Source organism: Petaurus breviceps, unplaced genomic scaffold, assembly GCF_028583685.1.
Source record: "Petaurus breviceps papuanus isolate PSGF00001 unplaced genomic scaffold, PetGlider_PUasm1.0 220, whole genome shotgun sequence".
NCBI classification, from domain to species: domain Eukaryota; kingdom Metazoa; phylum Chordata; class Mammalia; order Diprotodontia; family Petauridae; genus Petaurus; species Petaurus breviceps.
Genome location: NW_027185876.1, coordinates 9305613 through 9333171, shown reverse-complemented (window position 1 = coordinate 9333171; position 27559 = coordinate 9305613). Strand labels below are relative to the sequence as shown.

The 27559-nt window shown below is 37.7% G+C and overlaps 1 protein-coding gene across 13 annotated transcripts in view; it reads left to right on the top strand.

The window, feature by feature from the left end:
• Positions 1-27559, top strand: part of ADGRL2 (adhesion G protein-coupled receptor L2) — a 372405-nt gene that overhangs the window by 261839 nt on the left and 83007 nt on the right. For all 13 annotated transcript variants that reach the window (XM_069094616.1, XM_069094613.1, XM_069094615.1 and 10 more), the window contains one exon: positions 5969-6182. In XM_069094616.1, the coding sequence (XP_068950717.1) occupies positions 5969-6182 (214 nt within the window). The remainder of the gene's footprint in view (positions 1-5968; positions 6183-27559) is intronic.

The window sequence follows — 27559 nt, the reverse complement described above, 5'->3', positions numbered from 1 at the left end:
TTCCTTCCTTCCTTCCTTCCTTCCTTCCTTCCTTCCTTCCTTCCTTCTTTTTCTCCTCCTCCTCCTTGTTTTTAAAGACCAGGCCTGTGATTGATTTTATTTCCCGGTGAAGAAACTCACTCTACCAATATGGATCAGCCTTTGCTCTGCAATTTACTCTTAGTGAGTTACCTGTGGCCACTGCTTGACTCAAGGTCATGTAACCCATATGTCAGAGGTTCTCCAAGGTTACCTCTGTTGCTACTATATCCCCTGCTGCCTCTTCCCTCGTCCCCCTTCCGTCTCCTCTTTGTTTTTATGTTCCTCCTTTTTCTCCTTACAATCTGTTTTTCCACCCCTTTTATTCCTTTGTGTGGCAAATCTGGTAGAGCATCCCATCAGCCCAGCCTAGCCCAGTTAAAACCTCAGGCTTCATAGACCTTTTAGGAATGTTGGCTGCCCAGGAACAAACCTTTCATTTACATCAGATACTGTTGTTATAAACTTTGCTCCTTCAGTTTTGAGTTTTTGTGAAACGGATTAGTTGTGTTTCGCAAAGGTATGAATTTTTGTGCTGTGACGCCAGGATCCCACCAGGATTAGAGAGAGTCCACTCTGTGCCACCCTATGCCCTTGACATCTTTAGATAGACATGTAAGCCAAGATGATTTTTCCATTCAAAAGTAGAGATCAGTAGCACATCAGCAGGATTTTATAGCAACATTTAAATTGTGCCTATGTTGGTGTTGGTAGCTGTTAAATGTGATATAATTCTAGATATTTTAGAGAATTTTTTTTATAGTGTGGAGTTAGGGGAGTGCAGGTGGGAAATGCTTGCTTGTCTCTACTAAATGGTATGTAATGATCAGGGTTTGCTGCCCACTTTATTACCCTGTGGGGGATCACAGAATTTGAAAGATTTTCTGTATAACTTCTTAAAAGACAATTCTGAAACTTAGGTATAATTTTCAACAATTTTCAGTTAATGGCATCTTTTGCCTACAGGGTTTCCTTTTTTAAAATCTTAAATTTTAAAAAATAGATTCAAAGTGTCTGGTGTTTCTGGCTATCTGTGGGACTTGGACTTTGCTGTTATTTGTTTGTTCATTCATTCATTCATTTTAAGAGTGTGACAGGGAATGAGCTAATCTTTTCATCCACATGTTTGCATTTTGCATAGGTATTAACGACGGCAAATGAAATTATAAAAAGTAAAACTGTTAGCATTGGGCTTTTTTACAGTATTCTTTTCCTCCTAAATATTCCATTAGGACTAAAATTAATGTTAGGATGTATTAAATATGTTAAATAAGTTGGTTTATTTCCTTTAGAACAAGTCTAATATTTCTGTAAGAATTGTAGCTTAAGTTTATATGCTCAGACATTTCTGCATTGATATCACCAATGTATTTAACCTAAAAAATCACACTTTTCTGCTTTCTTCTGTGCAGAAGTAAGTTAGACAGTAGAAGTAGTTTCTTTGTCTCCATATGTCAAAATTTGTTCATTCTACTAGATAATGACAGTTTTAAAGAATTATGTGCTAGTGGGCACGAAAGAATATTAGGCTCTTTGCAGTTTGATTAATTTGGGTTATTATCCTTTAAAGACAAGTGATTTCTTAAATAGAGCTAAGCTAGTAAAGTATAACAACCGGGTGGTAAATGGACCAGAACGTGGCATATGTAAAATAAATTTTCTTTCTAACATTTTGCAGAATTCATAAAGTTTACTTTGGCACAGTAACTACTTATCGCTTAAATGCTTTATCCTTTGAAAAGATTGACAAGGATATTTTCATTTAACATGCATACCTAACCTGGTAAATTTTACTTAACAGGCCCTAAGAAATGCATAGAATTTTTTGGAAATACTTGAAATCTCCAAGATTATCTACCATTGAACTAGTTTGTTTTATTGTTTTAGGTTTAATGAACATTCCCTTTTTGACCCCAAATCTCAATAAGTAAAACATGAAAAATGAAAGTTATTTCCTGGGAAGTTTGTTTGTAAGTTGAGTGCTCAGAGCATGGGGGAAACCATATTCTCTCCTTATTAAGCATTTTTCCTCATTTCCATTTAAGGAAAGAAATCTGATTAACGTATATAAACAGGAATGAATCAGGTAGCATATGTGAGAGCTAGTAATAGACTCCTGCTTGAGTTAATTCTCAGCCTGTACTTGAAGTCACAGCTTGGGTATCGCGGAGGTGTCCTGCATAATCGACACACACAGCACCAGCTTGGACCATAGACAGCACGGGCAGCGGTATTCATGACTGGGTGCAGCTGGAAACAATTAGCGGAAAACAGCACAAGAAAAGTTGGGTATTGTTTTCAAATGACAGCCTAATGAAGAAGATACACAGAGAGTAAAGTAGGAATAGTGGACTGAATGGAGACCCCATTCTGACTCAGAAGGGAGTGGTTGAAACTCTATCACATAGCATGAAGTTGCTACTGACAACAGTAATTATCTACCGAGCAAGTGTATTCATTTATGAAAGGCTCTGAAATGAAGCCCAATCCAGGCAGTAGAATTCAGACGCATGTCTTTCAGATTTCCATCTTGTAGCACTGCATCTGCTTATTAAGAGTTATCTTCTGAATGTGAAAGTATTTTTCCAGGCCTAAGTCAGTGCACCTGTTGCCAAGAGGTATTTATTCCTATCACTTGCCTAAAGCATGGGGAGTTATTGCTTGACATTTTATAGCTTAGGGGGGGAAAAAAAGCTGTCTTTTCAAAATCATTTGTTGAGAGGAAAAAAACGGAGCAAAACAGTTGATTTTACCCTAAGCACTGCTATTTGGCAGTATTTTGAATTTGCACAGCATAAACCGACAATATTGATCTTTTTTCCTCATAGGGCATCCCACCGGTTCTTTCTTTGATTGTCAGGGTTGTAAGATGGATTGGATTACATTTTGCCTGTTTGGGATGCTTATGATCCTATCCTTCCACCCCCACCCCACCTTGTTGTAATAGAAATAGATGACCAGTTTTGTTTAGCGTAAATACCTTTGTGATCATATAGTTAGAAGACTTGAACTTTGGAGAGGAGGGCCTTGTGTTCATTTCTACAGCTTTGCATTCAGTTTGTCAAAAACTTTACCATCTTAACTCCCTGTTGTTTCCTTTGGCTGTGTCAGCTCCTGCTTCTTCCAATCAGGACCTCATAGGTGCTGATAGTTTAGGTATGCCCTCAAGAAGAAACTTGTTCTGCTAATGGCAGTCATCGGAGCTGAGTAATCAGCTATGGACTGCATGCCCTCACAAAGGCAGAAACGATGTTTAAGTAATGACGGAGATCTGACCTGAAGGCAGTATGTCATCCTATTTCTATCTTTAACAGTGCTCACATGGTTTGGAACTGTAGAGCATTAGTGTGATTTGTACGTAGAATATTCTAAGGAATAGTGTGATTTCAGGATTGTGTTGTATGTGTGTGTGTGTGTGTTGGGGAAGGACAGGGGAGTTGTGGATTATGACTCATTCCATCATCACAGATTGCAAGATTGAAACTAATTAAATAGCTTTGAAATTAAATCCTAGACAGTTGCTGTAGTCCCATTGAAATTATGTGATGATTGATGGTTATCAATGGTCATACCACTTGTAAATGTCTGAAGCCATTGTTGAATCTCACTTTTCTTCACTCCAGGTCACTCTTTCATTAACTAGGCATATCTCCTCCCATCTATGCCTGACTTTCCTGAGTAAGAGAAGAAATTAAATCCAGTTTTTAGTAGAAAATTCTGACTCCCCTCCTCCCAGTTTTTTTTTTTTTTGGTCATAATTTGTGGTTTTTCATTATTATTGTGGAGTTCTTTTTTCTTTTCTAGTCATTATACCAACTTTTATCAGCACAAACTTCAGGATTTTAATCCTTATATTCTTGTGACAGCCAACAACCTAACCAGAATCTTTTTAGTACATTCTGATTTGAATAGGTAGGCATAATTCACTGATTATTGACACCATTGGAGACGTTAGGATACTTCTATACTTCATCAAGGGAAGCTTGCATATTTAAAGCAATAAAAATGTATTATTTAAACAATATAAGCATTCTGCTGGCTGTAAACGTTACCCACAAATCTCAGCACCCCCTGTCCACAGCTTCTGTCCTTACCATGGGATTTGTTTTTCAGGAGGGGTCAAGGTGAACATCGACCATTTCCAGGGGTTACTTGAAATGATATTACTCAACTTCAGGTTGGGATTTTTTTGTCCCCAGTTTTACAAGAACTAATTTTTCTTTTAAGAAGCAATTCAGTCCAATCAAGTAAACATTTATTAAGCACTTCCTGTATGCCAGGCACTTTACTAGAGACTAGGAATACAAAGTTAAAAAAAAATCTCCAAACTAAAGCAAAAACCCAGTCCCTGTTCTCAGGGATCTTACTTTCTATTCATATAAGGAACCAATATGTAATGCACATACATGGTGATTTAGTAGTATAACATAGTTTTTGGATACTATTAACAAGATGAAATAATGTATTTAAATCAATATTTTGACCTGATTTTAACTGCATTACCTTAAGGATAAAACACATTTTAAAAAATATCAGTATTTAAAGCTGTACAAAGTCATGTCGGGTTGTAGATATAAAACTAGAAGTGGTTTTACAGGTCATCTAGTCAGAGCCCTTTATTTTACAAATAAGGAACCGATAGCCAGATGAAAACGGATGTTTTGGTCATCCCAGTATTAAGCATTAGAGGTTATTGTGAGCCCAGGACTCTGACTGCATAGCTAGTGTTCTCTCCAAAGTGCTACCATTTAGACCAAATTCACATGACTCCTTTTGGTCCAGTCTACATTGCATTGAAAATGGGCTGCTTATTGTTCCCTGACCTGGAGATAGGGGTGTGTGTGTGTGTCTGTGTCTGTGTCTGGAGAGAGTAATCTATATACATATATGTATATGTACCCATTCATAAATAGAGGAGGGAACATTCTTTTACCAGTCATGCAAATGGCCAACATGTTAAATATTTTATATATGATTTGTACGCATTATCTACTTTCTTGTACCAGATGTGACAGTTACACAGCATGATGTATCTTTTTAGGTAAAGTGACCATGTTTGAAAACTGTCCCTTCTGCTCCTTTAACATTGAGTATATTAAATATAAACCTGAATAAAATGGTTTCTGTGTCTTCTTATTCTACCCTAAGGAAGTTAGACTGCTGCACTTAGAGAGACTTGAATTCAGACCTGGACACAGATCCTTAGCTATTACCTTGCATGAGTCGTTGAGCCTTTTTCAGTCAGAATTTTCTCATCTGTGAAGTGAGGATAATCATAGCACCTCCCAGGACTGAGATGTGGACCCAATGAGATAATACAATGTCCCCAAAGTCTTAGTTTTACACTTTAATAGATTAAAACTGTACTAAGACTTTTGTAACAACCCTGAATGTTTGTTGCTTTAAAAACCTGCAAGACCTATAGAATGTTAACTATTACATAAACTACTTTGAAATCCACTACTTTTCCAGAAACATCATGCTAACCCACAGTCTTATTTTGTATAATAACTATTATTAATAATAGATTTTTAATGGGTAGAGGGATTGGCCCAGTTTCAAAATTCAATCTTTCATACCTACTAGTGGTATGGTTTTAGGCAAGTCACAACCATTCTGGGTCCCAGTTTTCTCATATGTAAGATGGAGATCATAATCCTCTGTTTCTATAGGGTTATTCTATTACTGTACATAAGTCCATCTGACATGATTGTTGTGTGACTTAAATGAGTTAAAATATTTACCGAGCTTCAAATACTTTAAAGTGCTATATAAATGTTGGCTATTATTATTATTTCCAAAGCAAACCTATATTTTTGTACATGTGTAATTTCTAGTTATTAGGGAACTGCCATGTGGCATTAGTACAAACCACTTGAAAATTCTATGTAAATTTTTTCCTTCCCACAAGTGAATAATAGTTATTAAATCCCCTCCATTTCTTATATAGGTTTCAGCCGTGCAGCACTGCCATTTGGATTAGTTAGACGAGAATTGTCCTGTGAGGGTTACTCCATCGATCTCCGATGTCCAGGAAGTGATGTCATCATGATTGAAAGTGCTAACTATGGACGAACAGATGATAAGATTTGTGATGCAGACCCTTTCCAGATGGAGAATACAGATTGCTACCTCCCAGATGCCTTCAAAATTATGACACAGAGGTAAAAATTTGCATATATTCCATGCCTATTTTACTAGCCAAAATATATGAGAAATTTTTCTGATTTACAGGTAGTCCCAAGCCACTGCCCACATTTTATAGTTATGAAGAGTTGGGGTGTGGTAGTGGACCTGGAAGCCAGGAAACACTCAGGTTCAAGTCCAGCCTCTGACATAAATATGGAAAAATCACAGGTCCCAGATGAAAGGGAGAGCAAGTGTAGACAGTTTAATCACTTTCCTTGTGTAATTCCAAATTTACATCCCAAATGTCGGGATCATCTCACGGCTCCATCAGCATTATATCAGTGAGCTTATGTCCTCACAATCCCTCTAACTTTGAATATTCCCGTTTTTTATCAATTTTTGAAAATTTGCCTAGTGTGAAGTGAAACCTCAGAGTTGTTTTATTTTACTTTTTTCTTACCACTAGTTATATGGAGAATGTTTTCTTGTGGTCATTTACAGTGTGCAGTTCTTTGAAGACTCTTCATATCCTGTAACCACCACTTATGTTAGGGAATGTTCTGTATATATGTTTGTCTTTTTTTTTTGGTTTGTTTCCCAGACCAGTGATTTCAGTAAAATTTTGGGTATCAGACTTTTGTCATTGATACTTTTTAAAAATTAATTTATTTTCTTTTAGTTTTCAACATTCATTTCCACAAAATTTTGAGTTAGTTTTTCTCCCCATCTTTCCCCTACCCCACCCCAAAATAGCAAGCCTACTGAATATTCCTTCCCCCAATCTGTTCTCTCTTATATCCTCCCACATCACCCCCCCCAACTTTCTAGTAGGGCAAGATGGATTTCTATACCCCAGTGCCTATATATCTTATTTCCAAGTTGCATGTAAAAAATGTCATTGCTATTTGATGTAAATATTTTTCCTAGTCTACTATTTCTCTTCTAAATTATGTGTTCATCTCATTTGTGGGAAAGGTTTCAGATTTTGTGTAATCAGAATTGTTAGAGGAGAGAATTTCAATCACAGAACTAGGGGTTCCCCATCCCACCTACCCCTGTATGCAGCACGTCCATCGCAAAGTAGGTATATAGCATATCTTCTGGTTTATGCTTTTTTCACATAACTTTGGCTTATTCAAATATTCTCATTTCTATGTAGATTAGTAAAAAAGGAGAGGTGAGAATATTTATGTAAGAGTTTTCTTGTTTTGCAGAAGTGGGGGGAAAACAAAGAGATCTCACTCTTTTCATTTATTGGTAGTAACACAGTCCTTTATAAAGTGGAAATACATAACCATTGTGTTTATACACCTGCCATATGTACAGGCAGTTTCTAGGTACCTGTTATAAATGACCTGGCATCTATCAGTCTAATCTAGCAGTTTCCAAAACATGGCCTGGGCATTCTAGGGGTCCCGAAGATTCCTTCAGGAGCCCTGGGAAGGTGAAAACAATTTTTATAATAATATTCAGATTTTTCAATTTCTCAAATAATATATAACAATAGATATAGCCCACACAAACAACAGCTCTTTGGAGAGAAAGTACTCAGTCATTTTTAAGCATATAAAGAGGTCTTGGGAACCACTGATTTAATCAGTGATTGACTCCTTTTTGTCTAAAGTTAAAACAACAATATAACTCACTTCGAGATGTGCAATGGACTGCCTTGGAAGGTTGTGCATTTCCTCTCCCTCAAGGTATATAAGCAAAGGCTGGATGTTCACTTGTCAGGTATTTTAAAGAGGAGAGTCTCAGGTGAAAGTTGGAAGAGATGATCCCTGAGGTTCCTTTCAAGATTTTTCTAACAAAATTACTGCTTTTTTGAGCTTTTTGGGGGGTAGAAGATATATTTGGAGACAAGTTGGTTTAGTAGTTAGAGACCTCCAATAAGCAAGACTACTTGTGATTATCGGCTGGACGAGCACTTTTCAGGGATGATCTAGAAGGAAGACTTTTTCACAAATCTGGACCAGATGGGCCTCTAAGGTCCTTTCTCTGGCTCTGTGTCTCTTAGCAAGCTTCTCAGCAAACTAAAGAACTGCCTAAGACTAGGTTTAAGAAGAGTTGCTCATCTGCATTGGTAATGGGCGTCCACACTAGAAATGTCCTCCATGGTTGAAACCGTGGGTCCAGACCAAAAAGAGAGAATAAAGAGGGGAAAAAAAGAGAAAAAAACAAAAGCAGAATGTAATCCTAGGAAAGGTTTTTCCTGAGATTAACAGTGAGATAGAAAGATTAAGAAACAAAGAGGCATCCTGAGGACTATTTAAAGGACTTACCTTCAAAGATCTATTCAGCTGATTGTGTTAAATAGCACAGTGATTATAATAAAAATATTTTTCAAAATTGTTATTGGTATGTTGTATTTGAGTCAGTCTCTAATGGTAATTGTTAGACATCTTGTCTGATACAGTTACAATAACTCACAGTATAAATATTTGCAAATAATATTTCCCCCCTCCTCACATACCCATGTATTTTATAAAATGGCTCAGACCATCTATTGAAGTTGTGGATAGAATGTCAAGTTGAGAATTGTTGAAGTATTGGAGATGTAACACGAGGCAAGGGCTTGGAATAGAGTGTGTTTTGTAGTGAAACTGGTGGTTTGAACAATTTTTATCATCTCTATCTCTTTAAAACTACTTTTGCCTTTGGTTCCTTTTCAAGTTGAGAAAGAATAATCTGTGAGTTACTCCAGGCTATGGTCTTTCTTGGGAAAGGATAATTCTGTCCCCTTCAAGGGTTTGTTCTAGAACTAAGAGAAATTGGTTAGGCAGGTAGAGCCTTTCACCCTCTCCTTCATTGTATGGTTTCTTCCTCTGAAGTCCTTTTTCTCTATTTTGTGCCATGGAGATGACCCGGAGCTCTCAAAGTCTCTGCCCAGGGAAGCCTGTTTTGATGAAGACATATGCATTACTACAGTAAATGTGTAGGTGGTTGGAATTCATTTCTGTATCTTCCCACATCATCCTTCTTTCTCCTTTGACAGTGCAGGCCCTGGACTTTTATTTAGCATTGATATTCTGTGACATTATGCAGGTGCACATACTACCTTTCATCTGTGTACCTGTTTCCAAAATATCTGCTTAAGGGCTCAAGTGGGTATTTCCACACAGATCTTAAGAATACCTACTTTATAATTGCTGAATCATAGAAATAACATAATTGCTGATTACATACTATTGATAAAAATTAAGCACTCGAACATTTTGTTGATAAATATAGCAGTACTTAATTTTTTTTGTTTTTCATGAAATTGGGAACTTCAGCAGTCGAGGTTATAATAGTTTTATTCTGGTGATGTCTTAAAAGACTTTTGAAGAGATCTGCTTTATCCTGCCGGTGTATCACTTCAAATAGATCTGCAAAAGTAGAGGGAGAGAGAGAGCCAGAGAGCCTGACAGCCCTTAAACGGAAGGATCATTGTCTCTGTTCATTGTTGCATTTTCAAAGCATGCTCATGGTAAATATTGTTATTTATGGAGAAGTTAAGAGCCCTCCTTTCCCACATGTACTTGGGATTACTTTATTAACCTTCTTTCTTGGCAAGTGGCTCTTTGTAATCTCAAGAAGAATGGGCTATTTATTTAGAAAGTCAGGCAGAAAGGATGGCCAATTCTTGTCTTAGAATGTAGCATATTTTGCTTATATTAAGAACACACAAACATATTTTAAAAACACATTAGAACGCTTCCATTACATTTGAATTGCCCCTTTCAATGTTTGGAGGGATGAGATGTGTATAAACATATGCACACTGAAAACATAAGCATTATTGAAATATACCTTTTATTTTATTTTAAAACACTTCCACATTACACTTCTTGCCATGCATAGCAACTGGGACAGAAGTAAGTCTTTTTGTAAAGGGGCTTTGGCAAATGTTGTGGGTTCTGTTTGGAAAGATTGATACTTTGATTCCCTCCCTGGGAATACTCATGGTGTTACTAGGTAGCATTTGGTGAGAAAGTACATAAGATTTTCTAAGCAGTGGCATTTCTTTTGAGACTTACACTACATTACTCTTTCTTGCCTTAGAAGAATATTGTGCTAAATAGTCACCTTGATACTACACTTAATAGTTGAACTGGGAACTACCTTCCAGGGAAGTCACTTTATTTCTGACAGTTGGTCGCCTGGTGGATTCGTTCATCTCCTTCTTCAGGTTATGCTTCCCTTTGCCCGTGGAATGTCTGAATGCTGTTCTGGTTATCTGAAAATTACTGCTCCCAATGGTGCTTTAATAAAAATGCATCCAAGAAATAATTTACCAGTTATTGTCTTCCTCGAGAACTGTTTACATCCCTAAATATGTATGGCCCTGTGTATTATTATAGCCCAGTTGAAGGCAAAACAAGTAATAATTCTGTAACTTATTTTTATTGATACCTTTTTTCTTTAGGCAGCTAGGTGGCGGAGTAGATTGAGTTCTAGACATGGAATCCGAGAGGTTTGATTTTGAATACTGTTTTAGACCCTTGAGAAGTCACTTAACTGTTCTCAGCTTTGGCATCCTCATCTATAAAATGGGGATAGTAACAGCACCAGAGTTGTTGTGAGAATATGAGATAATATAAAGTTCTATGTTAGTGCTAACTATTATTAGCATGAATATTCTTCTTCTTTCCCCTTCCTTTCCAAATAGGACCCCTCTTTTACCTGGTGAGCCATCACTTGTAATAAAGACATAGAAAGGAAGAACAAAAGGGTAATTCAGCAAAACTAACCAACACTTCAGCCATGTGTGACAACGTTCCCGAATCAGGACATGCTGAAGAATACCAAATACACTTGTGCACACAGATGTCTACATTCACACTGCACAAACGGGATCGTAGAATGATTGCATGTCCGGTTCTCAGTTCCATAATTGCTGATTGCACTAGTGCCGTACATCTCCAGCTTCGGTTGCTGATACGTGATTCTGTTCAGTCTTGTTAATTGAAGAGTGTGCTCTTCAATAAAGACCAACTTAAGTCTCTTTCAGATATGGACTTGAGCTTTTGGTTAAATATGTATATTTTTTTGGGAAGGCAGCATCTCAGCAAACATACTTTACCACTGTAAACGTACTTTGAAAGAAACCTCCTAAAAAGAAAAAAAATATGATTGTCTCTAATGGATTTAGTTAAACAGAAGGACAAATAAAACATTTCCTTAAAAGTTATACATGTAAAAAATAGAAGAGGAATGAAAGATTTTTTAAAGAAAAAAAAAACTGGTTAAAACAGTGAAATCAGAGAGGATTCCGTTAATAGCAGGGGCAGTTAGTGATTAAAATGGAAATGAGGAAATGCCCACTTTGTAGTCTCTGTTGCTGGGGAGTTAGAAGTTAGTGGATCCTTTGTGCTCAGGAATTCTGATGTAGGGCTAAAGCTGGTCAGGTGTCCGCATTAAATCTGTCACCACTATGGTGAGCCCCAGAGAGGGGAGGGCCGCCAGGCTGCTTAAGAAGGGCCTTTCTGACCCTGGGCAGAAAAGCACAGGTTAAAACTTTGGTGCTCATCAGTAGTAGGAGCAGGAGGGGTTAGCCCTTGTACTGAGCCAGATAGGGAGACCTAGTCTTCATCAGTCAATCATCTTTCTCTCTTAACAAGCAGAATAAACCTAGATGGATATCTGTGCATGGAAATTCATGTCCAGTCATAGTAATGGAATTCAATCAGAACTTTACTAGTTTCAGCCTCCTTTTCTTTTTCTTTTTTTTTTTTTTTAAGCAATCGGGGTTAAGTAACTTGGTCAAGGTTACATGGCCAGGTGTTTCTGGGTGGGTGCTAAGTGTCTGAGCCTGGATTCGATCCCCCGGTCATCCCAACACTGGGGCAGGTGCTCTTACTCTCTGTGCTACCTGGCCGCCCCTCAGCCTCCTTTTCTATAAGATGTTTATCAAAACTAATTAAGTTGAAAACCAACAGTAGATTTATTTTATCCCACCACCTCTTTGTTTCTATAGCATTTGCAAACAATAAGAACCCTCTCATTTTAAGGAGCAACATTAAAAGTAAATGTTTTGTAAATTAAAAAAAAATCAAAACTATTATAAAAATAGCAGCACTTTAAAAATGAATAATATCTAAAAGTTTTCAATGGAATATTGGTTCAAATTAGTGAAATAAGATCACTTGAAAGTTGACTCACTAAGGAAAGACCTGGTTCCTAACTCCATTTCTGATGCTTACCAACTGTGTGACCCTGAGCCAGTCACCTTTCTCTGAGACTCAGACTACTATCTAGGAATTACATACTGAGTTTGAGCTTGTAAGGGAATCTGCCTTGCCAGAGGGAAATTCCCAGAGGAAAAGGAAATTCTCTGTGTTGAGGAAATCAAAGATACTTCATGTATTATTATAATACTATAGTTGTGAATAATTAACTGACATTGAGAACACATTGGTCAAGAAATCATGTCTCATTGATCCTCAGTACACATATAGAGAAGTGTCTTGTGACCTCTTAAATTTTGTCACTGACAACGTCTGTGTCCCAGTGTATTTACTTCATTTTTAATGTCCAAGATTTTAAAATATTTTAAAAAGCATTTGCCTTTTTGTAGTAATTCATAATTATTTCTTCATTTTTATCAGATTCTATTTTGTCTTCTGGTATATAGAAAAGTAAGTCATGTATTGAAAAGGTGGCTCTCCTAGGGAAAATAAAACAACACACACATGGAGAACCTAAGGGACACATAGCTACCTCCCGATATGTTGGAAGAACCAGCGAAAAGCCTCATCATCTTATGGGTGATTATTGATAACTGATTTGTGGAGAGGCCTTGATGACAACCTCAGAGGATGAGAAAACATGGAGGGCTGGTGAAGGGCATAGCCCTTATTCCTTATACACCAATGAAATCAGGGCCCGTCAAAATTTCAGGCATTCTTTATTGCTCTTGGTGGCTCTATTTATGTTATTGGTTTAGTCTCCTTTGTAAATTACCTAGGAGAACTAACTTTATTCTACCACTAAAAGGTTAATTTATATCGTTTTCCTTTTCCATAAATACTTTGATTTTCCTGTAAGTGGCAGTAAAATGGTGCTAGGCTGGGAGAGGCAGAAGGACTGAAAAGCAAGCTTGTAGGCAATCCAGGAATGAATGAAATAAACACAAACCTTTTTTTTTTTAACATTATCTCTAGATTTCAATTATCCATCTCTTACCCACTCACCCCCTTCCCAACCACCACAAATAACCAAAAGTTGGCTGTAAAAGAAATTTCATATTGGCAGTATGAACAGTGAGAAGGGAAGTGTCTCTCTCTCTCTCTCTCTCTCGTGTGTGTGTGTGTGTGTAGAAACTGAAAAATTACAGTAGGTATGGGGGAAGACTACTGCTCTAAGGAGTCTGAGGGCATGGGTTCAAATCCTGCCTCTGAAACATACTGCCTTTGTTACCTTGGGCAAGTCTCTGACCTTACACTTACTCCAGTTTCCTCATTGTAAAATGATGGAGTTGGACTGGATGGCTTCTGAATTTCTTTCCAGACTTAGATCTGTGATCCTCTGTTTAAATAGGATTTAAAGAAGGCAAGCATTAGTGGCTGTCTCCATATGAGCTCATTGAATTGATGTGTGCTCCTAAGGGGAAGGGGAACATAGTTGGGAGAGTAAGAAAAGCCATTTCTTCTAGAGTAGAAAAAAAAATAGAGGTGTATTAGTCAAATCAAGTTAACAAACTCCTCTTACTGTGTGACAGGCATGAAGGATGCAGAGAAAGGTCAAAACCATCTGTCACTCTCCTACATAGCGTGTACCGCTATGTATGAGCAAGCTATGTTGTGTGTTCAGACACGTCTGACTCTTCGTGCAAGTGGTTTGCCATTTTCTTCTCTGGTAGATTAAGACAAACAGAGTTAAAGTGACCCACCCCGGGTCACACAACCAGGAAGTGACTGAGGCCAGCTCCAGGCCCAGCTCTCTGTCCACTAAGTCACCTAGCTACCTCCACAAAGCAAACTATAGAAGGGATAAACTGGAGATAATCTCAGAGGGAAGGAACTTGCATTAAGGGATATTGGAGAAGGGCTTCTTGCAGAAGCCGGGACCTGAGGGAAGCCAGGAGACAGATGAAGAGAGGGGACAGTGGTCTAGGCACAAGTGGATATCCCATGTGGTTAAATGCTGGCTCCCCCATGACATTGTGAGCTCCTCGAGCACAGGGACATTTTTGGCTTGTCTTTGTATCCTCAGTGCTTAGCACAGTATCTGCACATAGTAGGCACTTAATGCTTTGTATTGATTGGATTGATCTAGTCGTGGGTGCTTGCAGTTTGAGTGACTTGCCTAGCTAATGTCAGAGGAAAGAAGGAACATTCTCTCATGGCACCAAGGCCGACTCTGTCCCCTACGTATTTTGTACTTTGGCTCTTGCTGATAGAGCAAACGGTAAAATAAATCTAGCTACTATCACTTTTGCATTGGTAGCAAGGATTTTTATAACTAATAGCATAGAATCAAAGAAGGGACTTTAGACATCATTTAATTCAGTCTTCTCATTTTACCAAAGAAGAGACTGAAGGCCAAAGAGGAACCAGAAATTACCTTTGTGTAATGATCTAGTTCAATCTCCTCCTTTTACAGATGTAGAGACGTGGGTTGAAAGTGCTAAGTGTGAGCAAAGTGAGGAGGGGCATACTACCTTGCATTTCCATGAGGTTTGCCAAGTGCCGTATGGATTTATTTTCTCTTTTGGCTAGAGGAGGTTTTATAGGTCATCTAGTTCATCTCTCGCTTCACCCCATTTTACAGAGGAGAAAACTGAGAAACAGAAAGGTTAGCTGACTTGCTCAAGGCTTCACAGACAGTAACTGTCAGAGGGCAGAGCTAAGATTCAAAGCCAGGCCCTATTCCTCCACTCTCCAAAGTCACCCAGGTATGAAGGCACTGAAGTGGGATTGGAACCTAATTTCTTTGAGTTCCAAGTTTCTCCTATGCCATGCTGCCTTAATTAACCCATTAACTCAAAGGAGTAATTCAGCTGATGAGAATTTGGGGAAGGAGGTACAGTCGTGCAGGGTGGGTATAGTTTTGTGCTTCAAGCCACTTCCAAATGGTGCTTCCTGCCTAGTGTTCATTCCCTGGCTCATTATGCTATGGCAGGTGTGGGGGAGGCTCAAGAATCTAATTATGCCCTGTTTCACATAACTCAGTTTAGTTTCTCAGCCAACATGCAGCTGTGAGTGGTTGGAATGGAAGCCAGGCTGGTTTCCCCTTTGCTCAGGATTAAGCTGAAGGATGTTTTTCTCCCTTCTCTCCTGGGGAAGGCATATGGCCTGCCCTTTCTTGGATGCCAATGGACAATGTGGCCATTGTTTTGTATTTAAAGAGAACATTTTTTCTGAGGAGTCCCAATGCCCTCTGTATCATTTTACAGTGTTTATGTGATGGAGGACAAACAGGATCGATGTCATTTTACTGATGAGGAACTCTGAGCCCAAAAGATTGAAAGGTTTGGCCAGCTGGGAGCTGAGATCTCTTCCTAAGAACAGAGGTCTTCTAGGAATGACGCTTTCTCTTTTACCTCATCCTCCTACGTGTGAAATTCTGTGCTTTCTAATAGGTTTCCTCTCCCCCCGGTGCCTCACTGTATCTTCCTGATTCCCAGTTCCATGATCATGTCTATAAAATGATACTAATAATTTTGCCTCCTACCCATTTCACAGGGATATAGTGGAGATTAATAAGAAAGAAGCACGTGCAAGGTGTGTGAAGAAAGAAGCTGCCTAAATACCTATACACACTAAACCTTGATATAATTTACTATGAAAAAGTGATGGCAGATGGAGGCTGATCAGAATATAACCAGGAAAAATCCATTAAAATGCAGTCACAGTTCTTCCAGTATGTTATAGCAGACTTCATGATTATGGATTCCAGCATCTACACATTCTCCTTGACATAGAACCCTCTCAACTCTTATATTGATCATTTAGTCTTCATAAAGTAACTGCATATCCAAATCAAAGCTTCACGGGACTATTGTTTATTGAGTTTCCTTTTCCTGAACCTCTTCCTTGGAAGGATAGAATTTCTTTGAGTTTACCCCAATCTAAGGTCTTCATATTCCTGTTTTTTTTTCTTCCCCATTGGAGACACCATCCTTAAAGTGAGATATAGACAATAGCTAAATAATCATCCTTCCAAAGGATATCTTACTGTTTAAACCTCTCATTTCTCAGACCTCGCTGAGAGAACTCTTTGCTTAGAGCACTTAATTTTTTTCTGTCTTGTTCCATAATTACTTGTAATACCTTAGTGTTTATGCTGGATGCCTTGAGAATAGGCATTTGGGTTCTTTATCTTTGGATCCTCTAGAACTATGCTCAGTACAATGCCTGGCATGCAGAAGACTTTGTACTAAGTGTCTCATAAGTGATAATGTAAAGTCTAGTTGTAAAATTTTGCTTTTCAGCTATTGGATGAATGAACATTTCTATTTTAAATGCTTACGAGGTGCCAAGTATTGTGTTAAGTATCCGTTTAAAACAGACAAACAAAAAAACCCAACAAGCAAACAGGATAGTCCTTGGGTCTCAAGTGGCTTACATTTTAATAGGGGGAGACAAGAAATGGAGTTTAAAAAACAGAGTGGGTTTCAAGGTTATGTGTCCTGTGCAGAATGGCTGAGGGATATCCTGGGACCAGCCTAAAAGCTCATGACCATCTGGGCTGAGAAGAGGAGAGAAGTCCAGGGTGTAGGCAACTTGGTTTGGAGATGGCTGGGAAATGTATGTAGTGGCAAAGGGCCATAAGTTGGGAGATCATTGATCAGGGGTGGGATTCCAAATTCAGATGGGAGGAGTTATTGAAACTGTTGGGAAATGAGTCCAATAAACCCTGTTGAACACTTGTATTCAGTGGTCATTTCCTGGGAAAGTTTGCCTCCTAGCTTAGGGAAACCCTATTCTTAGACTTATACTCTCCATCCCCAGTGACTATGTCTATAGGTTGTGATAAAAGTAGTGAAACTTCCAAATAGACAGAGTATGCGTCTCACATTCTTTCATTAGGATGAGATCTGTCTGGGGAAAAATACAGCAATAACTCATCCTACTAACCCGCCATCAGTCTGGTGAGTACTTGGAGTTATTTTTCCATTAGGTGATGAATTTCCTCTGATCCTCTCACCCTGGCCCCTTGGGAATAGCTACAGCTCTTTCCAAGAGAGCTGGCAGGGTTGAGGGGTACATTGTATGGCAATGGAACAGAAAAGAGCTGTTAAACTTAGTGCTGGGCTCTAAAAACCAACTGTGCTATGGCCAACCTGTCTGATTGGCCATCAACTTGCCATTCTGGGTTCAAATTTTAGATGAGTAAGTGAGGGGCTCTCATTCTAGGCAGGAGAGGGAAGTGCTCATTGGAAAGAAGAACCATGTAACAGGAAGTTTTGAAAGAGTCAAGAAAATTATCCTTTGGTTCCGAAAAGAAAGGGCAAGACACAGAGACAGACATCAAGTACACTTAGACATGTTCCTGCTTTTTAGAAACCCTAAAAGAAAGAATGTCTCAACAAGGAGATCCACCCCAGAGTTGTTTTCTTCCTTCCTTTCTATGAGAATTGGAAAAAGTAAACCTCCTCCTGAGTTCTGTAAACTCAGAGAAAGCAAGTGTGAACTGTCAGTGTTTCCTGCCAATTCTCATTAATGTGCAGTTTCTTGCCTTTTGTAAAATATTGCGGCCACCACCAGCCTGGGAAGTCAGAACCACTCTCCATAAGGGAGCAACACCAAATTACTTGTTTCTCCTCTCCCCTAAGGGGCAGTTCACACTTGGCACATACTGTGAGTGGCATCAGGAGCTGTGTTAAATTGAATCATCATTTGGGATTATTCTAACCAATTGTAATCTAAAATACAATATCTGCCTTCTCAGGCTCAAAAAACGTCATTAAATGTATTTAATCAAAGATAAAAGGTTGCTTGGGACTAAGGGGCTATATTCAATTTTCTTTGCTCTGGGTAGTACTAACTACAATGGTTGTGAAAAGCACTTTGCTGTTAAGTATGAGACAATCGGGGTTGGCATTCTAGCTCAGACCCTTGTCTACCTGTAGTAAGTAAATTGCTTAAATCCTCAGAGCTTCAGCTTCCTCCTCTGTAAAATGAGGGGGTTTAACTAGATAGGTATGAAGAGCCTTGCCTTAACTTGGTCTAGTAGACATCAGGAGGACCTGAATTCAAATCCAGCCTTAGATCCTTGCTAGCTCTGTGACACTGGGCAAGTCACTTAATCTATGTTTCCTCAGCTTGTAAAATGTGGATAACAATAGCACATCCCTCCCAGAGTTCCTGTGAGGATCAAATGAGATATTTGTAAAGTTTCTGGCACATAGTAGGCCTTTAATGAAGATTTGTTCCCTTCTGTATGTCACTTCTGCTTTTGCTACCAGTTTCATGAGTTGCTATAAATAAAATCCAAAATTCAGTCTGCTGTTGACATAGACTGGCTTCCATATGTCTGCTAAGCAGTTTCTGACCTTAGTCAAGTCCAATAACCTTTATCTGGGTCTCAGTTTTTTAATCTGTAAACAAGGTAGGAGCTAGCTTATATGATTTCTGTAGTCCTCTCAGTTCTAAGTTTCTGTCAACTCAGTCAGCAAACATTTGTTTAAAACTGTGTGCTAGGCATTGTGCTAATAAGTACCATGGACGCAGTGACAGAAGAGAAATGGCCATTGTCTCTGTGAGTCAATGTAGACTAAAAACAAACTAGATAGGAAGTTGTTTAGAGTGGTGGTACACTAGCATCTGTAGGTATAGAAGAAACAAGTGCAGTCATGAAGGAAATAGAGGCTCTTAAGAAGGAACTGCTTCAGGCAGCTAGGTGGTAAAGTGAATAGAACCCGGCCCTGGAGTCCAGAGGACCTGAGTTCAAATCCAGTCTCAGACTCTTATTAGCTGTGTGACCCTGAGCAAGTCCCTTAAACTCCAATTGCCTCAACCCCCCCCCCAAAAAAAAATAAGCAAACAAAAAAACCCTCCACAAAAAAATTTTTTTTAAAGGAAGGCAGTACATTGCAGTCATGAATTATAACTAGTTTAAAGCATGGACATGAAAAACAGTGCTATGTGGGCACGAGATAACGAGGATAACTGGATCACAGTGTAAGGAGGGGGGGTATTATATAAGAAGAATGGACATGTGTAAAGGGGTCAGGTTAGAAGAAATTGAAAGATAAAGGACTTTATAGTTGATCCTGAGGGTGATAGGGAGTCCTTAGAATTTGGTGGGCATTGGGGGATGAGGGGTGATAGGATGAGATCTATGATCTGAAGAGATGACACTTAAATTACATTTGGTTAGGAAATAGACTTCAGTTTTAAAATACAATTTTTTTTAGTGCAGATTTTCTTTTTTATATAATTCCTTTGGCTTTTTGTTTTGCTTTTATTTCTCTTTTTAAATTCACTTATTTATTTTAGTTTTCAGCATTCACTTCCATAAGATTTTGAGTTTCAAGTTTTTTCTCCATCTCTCCCCTCCCTCCACCACAAGATGGCATATAATTTGATATAGGCTCTATATATACATTTGTATTGAACCTATTTTCACATTAGTCATGTTGTAAAGAAGAATTAGGACCAATGGGAGAAACCACAAGAAAGAAGAAACAAAAAAAGAAACAAAAGAGAGAGCAAATAATATGCTTCTTGTTTTTGTTTTTTAACAAAAATATCATATTTAGTTGTACCAAAATCCAACAAATCACAATTTTTGCCATGTGAAATAAAAATCCAATACTGATATACGATTATTAAAACAGCAATTTTGTTACATAATTTTTTACAGTTATTTTTAAGTGTTGGGAAACTTAGAAGAGTTTATCCCAAAGTTCAGACTGTTGCACTGACTTGTCGTTAATAATTAATACAGACAAGATTTGAGCTTATACCCTGTAAACTCAAATTATAGGTCATAGACCACTAGATCATTCGTTGTTCTAGGTCTGGAAGGGACTTTCCAGGACAGCTAATCCAACTCTGTCATTTTATAGACGAAGGAACTGAGGGACAAACAAGCAAAGTGACTTACCCAAGTTCACAATTAAATGGTACGTTTAGGATTTGAACCCAAGACCTCTGACATCAAATCAACAGTCAGCTTTATGTTGTGCCATGTTTTTAACCATAGCTTACGTCATGGAGCAAGAAGCTGGTGAACCTATTTTCTTGGTCTGATTTGTGTTTCTTTTGAATAAGTCAATGCTTCAACATTTCAGGGATCCATGATTTTATCATTTTGATCATTTTCCTCTACCAGTACATAATATAACACCTCTATGAGCTTGTAGGTAGTCTTTGAGAGTTGCTATGGCCCCAGAATGGATCATCCTGCAGCCATTCTGGTTTTTAGTTTTTCTAAATTTATGAAGACTGTTCCATTGACAAGAGATAAAATTTGGGGTTGGACCCACAATCAAAGTCTTTACAGCTTTGTAGAACCTTCAAGATCTTGGTTTTTAATGGGATTACCTTAAGGATCACTGCTATGCCATACTGAGACATTGTAAGAAGAACTGAGAGGAATACATAATAAAATAATTTGTATCTCTATTGTACTTTTTCATAACAAAGCACTTTAAATCTGTGATCTAAAATAACTCATTGGTGTAGGTACCTTATCTGTATTTTACATGAAGAAACTGGATTCACAGAGCCAGGATTACTTGAGCTCAGGTGTTTCCATAGAATCATGTGTTTTAGAACTAGAAAGATTCTTTGGGATCACTGAGTTTAACCCTTTTATTTAGCAAGGGATGAAAACTGAGGCCCAGGGAGGTTATGACTTCTCCAAAGTCCCATAGTAAGCACTAGAGCTGTTTCCAAGCCTCCTTCCAGTCCAGTATCCTGCCATCTTTGACTCTGACAGCATTCATTCTCTTTGCCCCTGCCTAATGATTGACTCCCCTGTCCCCCTTGCTTTGTATCTTTCTGTTTTTAGGTTTGTTGGTGTTTTTCTTGGATTTCTGATAATGAGTGGCAGAAGTTGCATGAATCTCTTTAATTTTCATTTGTGACTTTTTTTTAATGAGGTATGTGACTTTCATAAAGACATAAATGGTGGACTCATCAAATTGAAGGGTGTTATGAAGCAAGACCAGAGTGGGGCTGAGCCTTTAAAAAAATAGATGACAGAATTGGTTTCTCCTCTTCCCTACCCTCCAAATCCAATAGGCTAGAAAGTTGCCCAAATCTAATAAAATGAAAATGAGTAGAGATGAATTGAAACACTACAGTTAAGTTTAAAAATTCAGCTATACCACCACTGGATAAGCAAAGTGAGGCTAGACTATAGTTTCTGTGGAAAGACCTGGTGGTTTGAGTGTACTACAAGCAAGATCTGAGATCAGAGGTGTACTATGATAGCCCAAAAAAGTCTGGTTTTAGTGGACTCATAAGCAAAATACAGGATCAAAGGTGTAACATGACAGCCAAAATAGTGTTAGAAGTGTAATATCCAAAATGAAAGAATGACTGGTTCCATAATACACTGCCCCTGACTGAGGAAAGCTGGAATATTGGGTTTATCTTGGGAATCCTTTTATTTTGGAAGGACATTGGATGAATGAAACCCATTAAAAGGAAATTTAGCGAAATAGCTTAAGAAATTGTATCACATGAGGTCATTTGAAGGAATTGGGGATGTCTTGTCTGGACAAGAGATGACCCAAGGAGATAAGATACCTGTCTTTCAAGTATGTAAAGGCCTGTCATGTGGAAGAGACATCAGACTCATTTTGTTTGGCCTATGGACACATCAAAGGGTTGTGATCTCAGAGGCAGATTTGTGTATGACAAAATCCTAAAGCTGGGGTTCATCTACACCAACCCATACTTGAAGTTTCTTCCAAAAGAAGAATAGGTCATTTTGTAAGCTGGGAAGTTCCATCAATCTAGATCTTCAAAGGAAGAGGTATAAGAACACTTATCTTTGATATTGTGGTTGGAATTCTTGTCCAGATACGAAGTTGGACCAGATGGCTTCCAGTCCCTCCAAGCTGTAGACATTCTGCAATTCTGTCTTAATATTAAAAGGACGATTACCCGTTGCACCCTTATAAAGTCACCATTGGGAAGGTTGGTTCTCCAAGTATCGGCTTCTTAATTGCGAATCTTTTTTTTCAGGTTCGCTGAATCTTTTTTTCAAGTTCACTCATTGGTTCATGCTTAATTTAGAGGGAGTAAAAAAGTAGTTAGGGACATGCTGTGCTTTAGGTAGATTTTTTTAAAAGAGGGTTTTATTATCGTCTACTAAAATTGTCTTTGCCATTTATGCATTCACCTACGGCTTATGAAAATGTTACCTTTCCCGTTTCTTTGGTGTCCCTGTTGGTGTCACCGGTATCCAGAATGTGTACCTCTTTTGTCTCTTGGATTTTTATGTAGTTCCAGTGGATTGGTAATATTTAGGAATGTAATAAGAAGGAAAAGGGAAAACAGGGAATGTCCGTGGGTTGGTATCAAACAGGCACCCCAAAGGAGAAAAACAGCCCGTTTTTTCTTTCTACATGAAATCTGTTAATACTTTTGTGTAAAATCTCTTCCATAATGTGGTAGAACATGTTTCTTTGTAACAAATTATGAAGTGAGATGTTTTATTTGGGGGATAGGGCTCTCTTAACAATTAAACTTGAAGAGTTAGGACTATGTAAATTCACTCCACACCTATGGGTTATTTTGTCTTTCTCACCTTAATTGCTTTAATTGTTATATAGTTACAGGCTTAGAATGTGAAAAGCATAAGATTTTCTGTATTGTGCCTTTCATTCAAAAGATTTTCCATAAGTAGCTGTTAGTTTCTTTATTTCTAGTAATAGAACTTGCCAAATAAATCAATACCCAAATATTCCTTCAATACAGTGGATGTTGATTTTCCCAGTAAGTTTCATAATTTGCTTACTTTTTCATATACACCATGATCTTCTGGGCCTGCCCTAAGGTGTTCTCATATTTAATTCATGCATGGCTATATTTAATATATAGATGAATATATGCCTATGTTGAAATAGTTTTTGGAATCTACTTGCATGGTCTTCTAGTGTTCCAGTGTGTGATGGAGGACATCCCTTTTGCGTACATATTTGAGTTATGTTGCTGTAATACTAGTCATAACAACGCCATTATCTGATAAGTTGATTTAGGACTTTATACATGCATTCATATAGCCGTTTATCACAACCCTTGCTGAGTAGACCTTTATTAAGCTGTGATGATTGCTGAATATGAAATGTAACCAAGATGATTTTTTTATTCAAATATAATTTAAATATTCATCAAAGAGGAGTTATGCTTGAAACTGACAGAGACTATTAACATCAAGAAATATAATTAACTGCACTGGGTATCATGAAGCAGAGTTAGCCAAATAGCCGAGAGGTCTAATTGCTCCAGAGTTTGAGAAGCAATAGTTTTATTTTATGTGGTAGCTGTGGAATTAATAGTAATGTGGTTTCCTATGTGGGCCAATTAAAAGCTGCCTGTTAAGGTTCATTGCTCTATAGGAAATCCATTGAATATCACTTAGTAAACAGGATTGACATGTTAAAAAGTACATGAGGTGGAGGAGGATGCAAACCACAAAATACAAAGAATATTTTTTTTTTTTGGGAAAATTTTTGAAAAGTGTTTTGGAAAACTCAAATTCTTTATTTTGTATTTTTGGTGTCAATGAAGAGGATAACAAAGCAAATGAGCAAGTCAGGACGTTACTCCGTGATGTCATTGGTCCTCTTTGCAAATGAAGGATGGACAACAGTATTAAAGTAGCAAAGTTGGGACCTCATTTAAGTTCAAGTGTAGAAAATTCTGTGTGATATACTAGAAATTTACTTGTGCTATGTAGTACTCTCTTTTCTACATGGTAAAAGCAATATTCTGATCTTTGTGACCCAATTAAACTTTTTGCTAGGATTAAGTAATGATTGAACCCAACCAATTTTGCATTTGTCCAGGCTACAAAGTTTTGTTTTGTTTTTGGATGGCTGGGCATTCAAGTAGCTTTTTTAACATTAATGAGGGCTCTGGAATAGAAAAAGTTTAAGGGTCAAAGTTGAGAAAAAACCAAGATTTTCTGGTGCTTCTAATGAGTTTCAAATATCCAATAAATTGGTCATGATTTATAAAAATAAACCATGCTTCTTTTTTAATGTAATTAATATTTTTTTTCTTTTAAAGAGAAACCTTTGTTGTTAATTTTTAAAAAATGATTCTTAGTGTCTCATCACTAATATACACTATTGGATATATAGAGTTCTCTCAAGAAAAACTTGACATTTAAATGTTTAGTTAACCACAAGGTAGTAATACTTAGATTTAATATGTACAATGAAATATGAAAATGTGTTTTTAAAATACCAAGGAATGCCGTCTGTGAAAAAGATTTTTTCTCAGTCATTCATTATTTAATGTGCTTAGCCTGTTTATATCAGTGACATAAGAGTGAATGCTCATCTCTCAGAAGAGGACCATTTTTGCTGCTTCACAGAACATTGCCTTGTACTCTCTGGCTTACACATGGTGTTAGCAGGTATTTAAAGCACTTCAGTCTACCATTTTATAGGTCATGATGAACTGATCCTATAAAACGAGTTACTGCATTGAAGTTAATGTGCTCTCAGAATATAACATGGAATAAATGCTGCACTTCAGGGGCTTTGTAACATTTTTAATTTGCTTTGCAAGCATCATTTGAAGACAAAGAAAAACTCTGATTTAATTGTCTCTATTAAATACAACACTTGAACGTACCATGCAGTACGTTCATTCATTCATTCCACAAATATTTGTTGAGTATCCACTACATGTAGACCATCGCATGGGATACAGAGATGAATAAAACATGGTTGCTGCCCCCAAGGAGCTGACAGTCACTCTAGTAAGACTAGTTCATGAAAATAAAAGGAATTTATATCATAATTTTGTTGTGCTTATGAAAGGAATAGCAAATTGTACACAGATTCACAGTTTCATGTACAGTTTTTTTTATTGTACTATGTTTTAAACAAACAAAAAAAATATATAAAGGAGAGAGATAAGACCTGATTTGAGTAGCTCCTTGTAAGGAATTTATTTTATGAATACAAGTCAGTACTTTCTTTGAAACTTCATAGTGTAAGAGAGTTGCCCAGAACACCAACTGGTTAAGTAACTTGCCCAGGGTCACTGCCAGTATGTGTCACAGACAGGACTTAAATCCAATAGTCTGTCCAGGAAGCTTATAAAGTACATAAGTAACTATTTAGCATGTACATGCATCTATATATTGAATACTTGTGGAATCACACCATTTCGTAGTTGGAAGGATTCTCAGCATTCAGTCCGGTCCATACCTCAAAAGTGTCTCTTACATAGCCTGCAAGTAGTGAACCGGTTTTCATGAAATATTATATCCTCAGTTTCTCAGGATCTGTCCTTGGTCCTGTGAAGTTGAGTAGTATTATGAATAACTTGGATAAAGGTATAGATGATATGCCTGTAAAACTTTTTACAAGCCCTCCACGGTTTTGTGACCATGACTAGGTCATTTATTATTCTCTTCAGTCTTATTTTCTTCATCTTTATAATAGGATAACACCTATCTCACAAAGGTTGCTAGGAGGATCTAAAGAGATACTATAAGTAAATCATTTTTCAGAACACTTAAGTGCTATTTGAATATGAACTGTTATTAAAGGAAGAAGAGAGTTTTAATGGTCAAGGATATAATCATATCTTGTATTCATATAGTACTTTGTGGTTTGCAAAGTGCTTTACAAAGATTTTCTCATGAGGTGGGTGCTGTTATTACCATCATATTACAGGAAGCAGAGACAAAGGTAAAGTCTCTCACTCAGGGTCACATAGGTAGTAAGTATCAGAAGCTATATGTAAACTCAGGTTTTCCTGAACCCAAGCCCATAACTTTATCCAGTCTGCCACAGAGCTCCCTAGGTTTGCCTATTCCAGATATACCAGGGCGGAAGAGGACAAGATGAAATCAGGGGATGGTAAGAAATCTAGTCTGGCTGTCGTGCAGAGTACATAAATGGTAGTATTGTGAAACAAGGCACAACCCAGGTGTTACTTCTCCCACCGTGGGAGCTTGAAATGATTTCCGCTTCCTCAGTCCCTTTTTTGTTCTGTTCTCTTTTTTAGTTAATATGTCTCTTATTTATCTATTTGATTGTTAGCATAGCTTAGCACAATGCCTGGCACATTCTAGACTGTTAATAAATGTTTGCTGACTGACTGAGAGTATAGATTGGTTTATTTTTCATCTAAATAGTCTTAATCACTTGGTAGTGTGCTTTTTTAAAAATTTATTTATTTTTTTGCTTTTTTTGGAGGGGGCAAGGCAGGGCAATTGGTGTTAAGTGACTTGCCCAAGGTCATACGGCTGGTAAGTGTTAAGTGTCTGAGGCTGGATTTGAACTCAGGTCCTCTTGACTCCAGGGCCTGTTGCACCACCTAGCTGCCCTGGTAGTGTGCTTGTTGATTGAATTAAGCACAGCTTAGTTTATTGTGAAACACTGAATGATTAAAAAGCGAGCAAATAATTCTATAGTCAAAGCTGCTTCAAAATATCTGCACTAAATATGTGAATGTCAGGAGCCTGGGTTTCCATTGTTGTGGGATCTCCTTTAGGACACACAGATCACTATTCCTCTGTGACTTGAGGTTCCTAGGGGGTCACCTTATGTCCAGACATTGACGCAGCAATTAAGTGTTGGAGGCGAGATAGGAACCCATGTCTTCTTACCTCGAGGGCCACTGAACTGCCTTTTTTGTAGCAAATAAAATTTTGTCGGAATTAATTTTTTTTAAACTCTAGTCACACATCGAGGAAAATGGTTACACAACCATTTGGTAGTATCGTCTTATAGTATTTGATGGGCATTGTTCAGATGCCATTCTATCATATGCCAAAAAGAAAGTAGTATAATTATTTAAAAGAGGGAGAGACTGTTTTCCAATGAAAAGACTCGTATGGACATGGCGTTTGAGCTGGGCCTTGAAGGATGGTTGAAATTGTAATAGAACTCACTGTCCAGAGGAATGGGATGACGAAGGGCATGTCATGGGAGTATAATTTGAAGGAACAGAAATGCTTGGCCCAATAAAGAGAAGACTTCAGAGAAGTAGCATAGTTGTGTTCAAACATGTTAATGGGTCGTCATAGTGAAGTGAGTTTAGCCTTATAGGTAAAAGAAAGGTAGAGTAGGCCCTATGTGGAAGGGAAATAAAAATCCTTTCAGTTAGAGTTGTCCTAAAATGGAACAAACCTTGGGAGATGGGTGACAATGCAGCAGAGCAAGATTTGTTAACCTAAGGTCTGTAAACTTAAAAAAAATCTTTTATGACTTTTCAATAGAATTGATTTCTGTAATAAACGCATGAACTTTATTTTGTGCATTTAAAAATATTCAGAG